We start from the raw sequence: 9004 nt of genomic DNA, 5'->3' as shown, positions 1-9004 counted from the left end.
GATACAGGAGTGCTGATTCATAGGGGCACATGTACCCCAATGTTTATAGCAGCACTTTCAACAATAGACAAATTATGGAAAGAGCCCAAATGTGCATCAACTGATGAATGGATACAGAAGATGTGGTTTATATATACAACGAAATACTGCTTGGCAACGAGAAAGAATGAAATCTGGCCATTTGTAGCAACGTGGTTGGAACTGGAAGGTGTTCTGCTGAGAAAGACAGATATCATGTGTTTTCATTCATACGTGGAACTTGAGAAACTTAACAGAAGACCATGAGGGAGGGGAAGGGGAAAAATAGTTACAAACAGAGAGGGAGGGAGGCGAGGCAAACCATAAGAGACTCTTAAATACTGAGAACAAACTGGGGTTAATGGTGGGGGGGGGGAAGATAGGTGATGGGCATTGAGGAGGGCACTTGTTGGGATGAGCACTAGGTGTTCTATGTAAGCAATGAATCATGGGAATCTACCCCCAAAGCCAAGAGCACACTGTATACACCGTATGGTAGCCAACTTGACAATAAATTATATTAAAAAATATTCTTACTGGCAACCTTCACTGGCAAGTGTAGTTTATTTATATTTATTATCATTGCAGATAATATTTGGACTTGTATTTAGCAAGTTGCTTTGTGCTTTTTCTTTGTATTTCCTTTCTTAAGTTTATTATTTTGAGACAGAGAGTGGGAGAAGGGGGGGGGGAGAACCCAAGAAGGCTCCACGTTGTCAGCACAGAGCCCGAAGCAGGGCTCGAACTCACAAACTGTGAATTCATGACCTGAGCCGAGATCAAGAGTCAGTGCTTAACTGATTGGAGCCACCCAGGCCCCCCTCTTTGTATTTCTTTCTGCTTATTTTCTCCTTCTTTATTTTTAATTTTTTAATTAAATTTTTGACAATGAATTAAAACATGAGTGAATGCTGTCGTGGATTTTTTTTTCTGATCACAAAGCCCATTTGCAGTTAGCACTTATTATTTGCTTACATTTAGATCTATGGTCCACTTTGGGTGATTTTTGTTTATGGTGTGAGGAGGGGGTCTGACTTCATTCTTTTGCATGTGGATGTCCAGTACTTCTGGCAACATTTATTGAAAAGACTATTCTTTTCCCATTGAATAGTCTTGGCACCCTTGTCAAACATCAATTGGCCATAGATTAAGGGTTGATTTCTGGGTTCTCAGGTTTGTTCCTTTGGCCTATATGTCAATTCTTCTGTCAGTACCACATGGTCTTAATTATTGTAGCTCTGTAGTAAGTTTTGAAATCTGGAAATGTTTCTGATATTGCATATAATAATCAGGCTACTTAACTAGAAGGAGATTGATCTGCTAAAGACAGACAAGATTTTGTTTAGGACATTCGTGGATTATCAAAATATCAAGTTTAGCTTGCATGGTTATTGCATGAGTAGGTTATTTTGTAATACTTTAATATTTAGAATACTCATTTTCACTGAATCCCTACATCTACCCAGTCCACGTTTATTTTTCTCAAGCATAAGGGGAGATGTGTGTTAAGCATCACACACACTATCCTCTTTATGCTTTATCTCTTGGAATCCTTAAAACAGCTCGATTGAGGTAGATACTGGTTTATGCTCATTTTTATGGTAATAGAAACTTGGAATAAGAATTTAACTGGTTCCTCCAGGTTTAGCCAATTGAAAAGTGGCAGAATCTAGATCTATAAGATTCCAGAGACTGCACACTCTAATACTATACCACACTGCCTACAGTTATGAGTTCAGCAGAGAATTCCTTATTTCCATGACAAAAATTTAACTGATAGTATGCAGGATAATTTGTGTCAGTCTATCAAGGTTCTTTGTCCCATTTTGATGGTTTTAAGTGGGATCATCTGTCCATTAAACTGAGCAGATCTTAGGCTGAATACACCCCTGAAATTACACAAAAAGTTTTGTTTACAAGGGGACTTTTCTGAGAAGAATGTCTGTAGGTTTCCTCAAATTATCCAAAGAGGTTAAGGGTCAGTACTCAAGGTTCTCTGGACTAACTGTAAAAGAATGTCATGGAGCCTAAGTTCTTGCAAATAGAGAACAAGTATGGTTTTTAGTTGGGATGATGGTATAAGGGAGGTCAGCCCATTCTCAAACCTGGCTTGAAGCAAAAGGGAATTGTTCTGAACCTAGTGGTAAGCCTATAGGCAGCAGTGATGGTGGACTGAGTAATGACTTAAATGAGGGGTGATGATTCTAGGTTCTAGACAATGATAGAGATCCTAGATATGAAATTCTAAACTCTGTTTGGTGCCATGGTGAACATCGCTAACAGTGTTTAAACAGGCCATGTCCTCTGTAAAGGATCATACTTTTGACCTGTATAACATCAATGCCTTTCCCACTGATTTCCTGGTTTCCCATGAGAGTGCTCTGCTCAAACAAATGGTTGACTATGAGCAGAAGCTGAAGACAACTAATCCAGAACAACCTAAAAGACTTTATACTCTCAGGTATCTGCTTCAAGATGATGAGAAGGTAAGATAATTGTGACTATTTCTGCCCAAATTGTGGTATTCTTGGTATAATTATTTTCTTCTTCAAACGATGAATGTAAGTTATGTGCTCTACTTCTATTTCTTTAAGAGATAAAGTATGATACAAGGAATCTTATGTGAACAGAAAGTAGGAGTCTTCAGATCCAAGAGTGTGTTGGTTGAACAGGAATAATAGTTGCCATTTATTGGAGTAGAAAGCTGGTGTTTTAAGTGATCTCATTTAATGCTTACAACCATTTTGTAGATGAGTATTACTCTCCACGCTTTCATAAGAAGCAATCAAGGCTAACAGTGGTCAAATGTGTTGCTTTGCATGACATAGTTGATAAGAGATAGAGCCAGGATTTGAATCCACATCTTCCTGGCTCCAGAGTCTATATTTGTTCCTACCCCGCCCCCCAGTGACTCCCTTAATATTGAGATCATAGTCTACTTTCTCTGTTTCCATTATTCAAGTCATTAGTGCCCTATCTAGAAAATAACTAAGTGTTCCTCTTGACATTTGAAGAGTAGCTGATGTTGCCATAGATTGTCCTTATGGATGTCTTAATGTGAGATGTGTGTGGTGTGTATGAGAGACACATACTGACCTATTGAAGCATGGAAGAGATCATTTCTATAAAGGCACAGAAGATGCGACAAACTCTTCTCTAGTAACACAGTACCTAAAGGTATCTACCTCACCCCAAACCCCTCAGTTAACTGGAGTTTTTCTCACTTTTCTGTGCCTTGGTTTCCTCATTTTTAACAACAGAGATAATAATCATGCCTAAGTCATAGGGCTTGGTGGAGGACTGATTTAATGCAGAGCATTTAGAACAGTACCTACTGGAGATGAAATGCTCAATGAGAATGTTTTCACCCATTCTGAATAATTCTTTTATGGGAAATGCAAATGTGTTGGGAAAATATTTTTTTTTTATCAAAACTGTATTCAGATAATGCAGGGGCATATTCTCCAGTTATCCTTTGATGAAGACAGTTTTAGCTAACCTATTACACCCTCAACTTCATGCTTTACCCACCATCAACACTGAAAAGAACTCCCTATACCCACCCAGCTCCAAGGGTGACATGTTTGAATCTCCATATGGTTAGAGGTGGGATGATTTACATTTTCTATCTATTTTACCTTTTACCATCTCCATGTATCATTTAATAAAGTGTTAATCAGTATTTATAAATAGATTTAAAGCACAAAAGGACAAAAAAGGCATTTTCTTTTTTTCTCTAACAAAAGCTGAAGCAAACTGGTGTGTACTTCTCCAAAGAGATACCCATGGGTTTATAAGTTTGATTGATGGGAGCCACTCATTTGCCAGCATTCTCAGCAACTGTGGCTGTCCTATGTTTGGTTTTGTACAAAAACCTTGTCTTTTACCTTCTCTGTATTTCACTTAGTGTAGTACACTTAGGTTGTACTAAAATTGGATCGCATTTTACGAAAGCATGGTGGAGATTAGGTGAATATAAATCTTTGGTCCATGATTAAAACTTCCATTAATAATATAAACACATGGCTGTATATGCACATGAAGAGTGCAATTTTGCAATGACTGGGTTTTGTCTTTAATGGAATATGTTCACGGGTGTTTTTCAGCAAACAGAGGATGATGAAGGAGTTCAGTCTGCAGCAGGACAACAAAAACAAATGAAACATCCCAGGAAGACCAGCAGCTGCCCAGCAGCTAAGAGAAGGCCAAGTATGTCACCATGGTTAAGCAAACAGGAAGGAGAGGGGAAACCCCATCTCTAGGGCTCAGCCATGTCAAAGGAAGTATATAATCATGTCCTTGAGGGATGGATAGATAATGAGCATGTCTGCAAGTGGAGGGGCAAGTTTCTACGTTGGGTCCAACCAATTGGAGTAGTGTAAGAGTCAGAACAAGCAGGTTCCAGGGCCACCTAGGTGGCCCTTTTGGTTAAGCATCTGACTTTGGCTTGGGTCATGAGCTCACGGCTTGTGAGTTTGAGCCCCACACCGGGCTTTTCAGCTGTCATTGTGGAGCCCACTTCGGATCCTCTCTCTCTCTCTCTCTCTCCCCCCTCTTCCCTCCCTCCATTAAATAAATAGACATTTTTTTAAAGCTGTAGAATAAACAGGTTCCTGAGGCAGAAAAAGATGATGGGCTCAACACCCGGATGGGTCTGCTCATATTCTGCTTGTCTTCACGTTGTGTTCCTGCCTTAACCCAGTGCAGTCTGGCTTCTTCTTCCCATGGTCCAGTGAGCCCATTAGCATCAATTTCACCAGTGGCTGCCACACTTCAGCATTCATTTCTCAAAAGTATGTGATATATCTGTTCACTCCCTGCTCCATGGAAAACTTCTTAGTTCCCAGACACCACATTCTCCTGGATTCCTTATCCCCTTGCTAGTGACTCCTTTTCCTTTTCCCTTTTCTGGTTGTTTCCTTTCCCACCTCTAATTCTTCAGGGGCCCAAAGCTGGATATTAGGCCCTTCTCTCTTCAACCCGCTATCTCCCAAGATGATTCCACACAGTCTTAGAATTTTAAATATTATTCACACCGCAAGAACTGTCAGCTTTACACTTCTAACCACAACTTGCTCCTGAACTTCAACCTCAAACACAACAGCTTACATGACCTCTCCAATCAGCATACATATCTAAAATGCAACTGGTTCTGCCTGAATTTCTGACCTTCCTCTTCTCCACAAATGCTCTACTTTCAGCCTTCTCGATCTCAGCTAATAATACCATCCATTGGTGTAACATTGATAAAGGGGTAACAACCTGCTGTCCAGAGGTATGGGAGCCATGGAAGGTCTAGAAGCTCCAATATTTATATTTGCAGATATCCATAATATAAATAGTCCCACCATGGCCTAGTTCAAGCTACCAACCTGAGGGCACTGAACCAGAATCGGGAAAGATTGACCACATTTGTGACGCTTGTGAGCGAGTGCCTAACAGCCTACACACACCTGGCACTATTATTTCCCCCAGGGATTCAGGCCAACACTTAGATTCACTCATGACTCCTCTTGTTATTGTTAGTCTTCTCTCACCTCCATCCTTTAGCAAGCGCAGGCAACGTAACCCCCAGTATCACCCTTTGTATCATCCTTTGCTATGTCACCTTTTGTCCCCATCCCTCTGGTCTGTGCTGCCACCATCTGTCCCCAAGCTGCTACAACAGCTTCTCATCCGATTCCCCTGCCCTCCCACGTGGCGCTCCTGACCCATCACCGCCCCGCAGCCAGAGTGACCCTGTGCGCACGGAAATCCCTTCATGCCACGTCCACCCTGAAGCCCGCCATCCACTCCCCCGAGCGCTCAGAACAGAATCGGAGCTCCCGACGCTGGTCTACGCGCTCCGCAGGACCCGGTCCTGCCATCCTCTCCTGCGCGTGTCCTCTGGGGGGGGGGGTCCTCCTTGCTCTCTCTGCCTCTGTCCTTTCTCCATGGCCCCGGCTCGTCCCCTCCTAGGGGCCCTGCACTGGCCCTCACGGCAGCCGGAAGTCCTCCTCCTCACGTGCACGGGCCCCCATCTCCTGCTCAGGGGTCAACTCGTCAGAGGGCCCTGCCCGACCACGGGGTCATGGAGGCTGTCTGTCTGTCTGTCACATCCCTGATGTCTTCCTTCCCAACGCAAAGTCACACTGTATTATTTCCTTTGCCCATTTTATATGTACCACCTGACCTCCCCATGAGCATGTAAGTTCCATTAGGGTAGGGATTGTCTCAGTGCCCATCTCCCAGCATTTGGCAGTGTCTGACACAGAGGAGACTGAGTATATGAGCAGAGGTGTTAGACTTGGAGTAAAAGGAAATTCACCTTTCTGAGACAGAAAAGACAAACGAGGAGGATTATACACTGACTGGGATTTTTGGTGATGGAGTGCCTATATCAGATATCTCGACATCAAGTGAGATAGATATTCAGCTTTCCACCTTGTAAAGGGCATCGAGGAGACATTAAATCATGAGTGTCAGGGCTTGTGAATGATTGTTTATTAGTTGTACAGTCCAGCTGCGTTTCTGTATCATTCATACTGCCGAGAGACAAAAAGTGACTTAATGTTCAATCTTCATGCAGACTGACTTGTGGGATCTGATATTTCCACTCGGTACATACTTCTTTTATTTTTTTAATTTTTTAAATGTTTATTTGTTTTTAAGAGAGTCAGAGACAGAGCGTGAGCAGGGGAAGGGCAGAGAGAGAGAAAGACCCAGAATCTGAAACAGGCTGCAGGCTCTCAGCGGTCAGCACAGAGCCCGATGCAGGGGCTCGAACTCACGGACTGTGAGATCACAACCTGAACCGAAATTGGATGCCCAACCAACTGAGCCACCCAGGTGCCCCATCTTGCTACCTACTTCTGCTTTAAGAAACAAATAATTGTCTCAAAAGTGCAGAGCACAGGGATGTCCCTCTGGTGGTGATAAAATGCACCTACCTCACAGCTCAATCTCTTAATTTGGTTTTCAGGTGCTACTGCCACTTCCAAAGTCCATGACAAGAAGATGAAAAACACCCCGACCCCAGCTGGTGGCTTCATGCCGAAACCTGCTGCACCAAAAGTGATGTACGGGGGAGGACATGGTATTAGTAATTCACCTGGAGGAGGAATCAAAAATGCCAGCGACTCTGTAGGTGACCCCGAAGTCTCGGCCGAGTCTTCAACAGGAGCTGTGACAAATGAAGGGCCCATAAGTGCCGCTTTGGCACGGAAAATTAATGAGGATATAAAATGTCAATTGATGAAGGAAGTCCGGAGGTTTGGGCGAAGTAAGTCGTGGAAGAATGGCTAATAATAAAACCATGGGGAAGTCTCTCTCATTCAATGATATACAATAGATCCAGCACCACGACCCCCACCCCCACCCTCGCCCTTGAACTCATCCTCTGGCTTAACTGGGTTTTCACATAATTTATTTATTTATCCTTTAAATAGTTTATTGTCAAGTTGGTTTCCATATAATACCCAGTGCTCATCCCCACAAGTGCCCTCCTCCATGCCCATCACCCCCCTTTCCCTTCCCCCCACTCCCATCAGCCCTCAGTTTGTTCTCAGCATTCACATAATTTAGAAGGGTTTCTCTTTAATTGGTCTCGAAATTCCTAACACACATCTTAAAATTGTCTGTTTGGCTTGCTTGGGGCTTACGATAGTCTCCTTAGTGAGCATTTCAGACTCAAACACTATGCAATCCTCCAGCCCATGAGGAATGATTGCTGAGACAACGGAGGCACTAAGAATGAGTTCTGTACCATGTTCATGTTTTTAAAAAATACTGATCTTTAAAAATCATTTTCAGAGTATGAAAGGATTTTCACATTGTTTGAAGAAGTGCAAGGGCCTCTTGCACTCAAGAAGCAATTTGTTGAATTTACCATCAAGGAAGCTGCAAGGTGGGTGTCAAAAGGAACTCTCCTTTTTTTTTTTTTTTTTTTAAGAACTCCACAATTTTTGTTAAAAAAACGTTGTGCCCCATGCTGAACAGGGGCAAAACCAAGCTCTGGCTTGTTTTCCTCAAACCCTGGCCCTCAGTTGTAGTTCATGCTATTTCCCTCGGCATTTAGGTTGACATTATCTTAGTCTATCCCATTCTCTCAAGCCCATAGAATGTCCATGCTCTTCAGAGTCTGGAGGGTGGGGGTGGGCATGAAGTCTCAACTGATGACACTCTTGGCATTTCGCTAGTCTACATTTTTCTAAGAGGATGCATTTTCTATTCCCATGGAGACTGTAGGCTCTATTTTGTATCCATGACTATGTTTAACACGTCATGGATGCTTTAGGTATTTTCTGGTTACTTAAATGTCTTTATTTTCAGGTTTAAAAGAGTAGTCTTGATTCAGCAGCTTGAGAAGGTACTAGCAAGAATAGATTCCTTCTGCTGCCTCAAGAAAGCTAATCCCAAGAAAAGCAGAGACGTGTGTTCTTGCAAAGACCAGTGAGAAGCAAGGATGAATTTTCTATGCTGTGAGCTGGAAGAAAACATTGCTGAAGCCTCCTAAAATGTGATCAAGAAAATGGCCTGCTAGAGGCTAAGATGAAGAGCAATGGAGCCTTTTAATTCTATGGTTCTCCATCAGTAAAAGCTGGGCTCTTGCCCTAAGAATTTCCTATGAAAGTACAGTTTGTTGTTTGTTTCTTTGTTTGTTTTCTTACCTGAGGAGAAGGATGTTATGAACCTATCAAGCTGAACATTATGATAGTGCTGGTTTCTGTAGCAGGTCCCATGGTTGTAGCTGGTATTTACACCAACTTTCTTTCACTACCCATTTCTCATTCCTTTCCCCCTGAGATAGCACCTCAGGTCACGGTCGGGGTTCTTTGCCTGGTAGCATGATTCAAAACTTAATTGCTGAAGCATTTGGGCCACTAAGATGTCCCGCCTTAAATGGGTTGTTGCAATTCTCCATGAACTAATCACACGGTGTGAGAGTAGTGAGCTCTCTGGACATACTGGACATATTCTTCCTTAGCTCCTTGGGTAGAGGGAGCCC

General features: G+C 42.6%; 1 protein-coding gene across 1 annotated transcript; it reads left to right on the top strand.

Annotated features, from left to right (window-relative positions):
* Nucleotides 1-2315: 2315 nt before the first annotated feature.
* Nucleotides 2316-8526, top strand: LOC120226880 (integrator complex subunit 6-like). The gene is made up of 5 exons (XM_039225049.1): nt 2316-2504; nt 4125-4227; nt 6980-7279; nt 7810-7903; nt 8329-8526. Exons 1-5 carry the CDS (start codon nt 2316-2318, stop codon nt 8450-8452), a joined length of 810 nt encoding a protein of 269 aa, XP_039080980.1. The 3' UTR covers nt 8453-8526.
* Nucleotides 8527-9004: the final 478 nt, after the last annotated feature.

The sequence above is a fragment of the Hyaena hyaena genome, unplaced genomic scaffold (genome assembly GCF_003009895.1).
Source record: "Hyaena hyaena isolate Hyena2069 unplaced genomic scaffold, ASM300989v1 scaffold_1877, whole genome shotgun sequence".
Classification (NCBI taxonomy): domain Eukaryota; kingdom Metazoa; phylum Chordata; class Mammalia; order Carnivora; family Hyaenidae; genus Hyaena; species Hyaena hyaena.
The sequence above is the reverse complement of the archived record's forward strand: the minus strand, read 5'-3'. Positions and strand labels throughout refer to the sequence as shown.

Coding starts and splice junctions, on each gene's coding strand:
- LOC120226880 (XM_039225049.1), top strand. CDS start 2,316: ATGTCCTCTGTAAAGGATCATACTTTTGACCTGTATAACATCAATGCC. Junction 2,505..4,124: donor TGCTTCAAGATGATGAGAAG/GTAAGATAATTG, acceptor GGTGTTTTTCAG/CAAACAGAGGATGATGAAGG. Junction 7,904..8,328: donor ACCATCAAGGAAGCTGCAAG/GTGGGTGTCAAA, acceptor CTTTATTTTCAG/GTTTAAAAGAGTAGTCTTGA.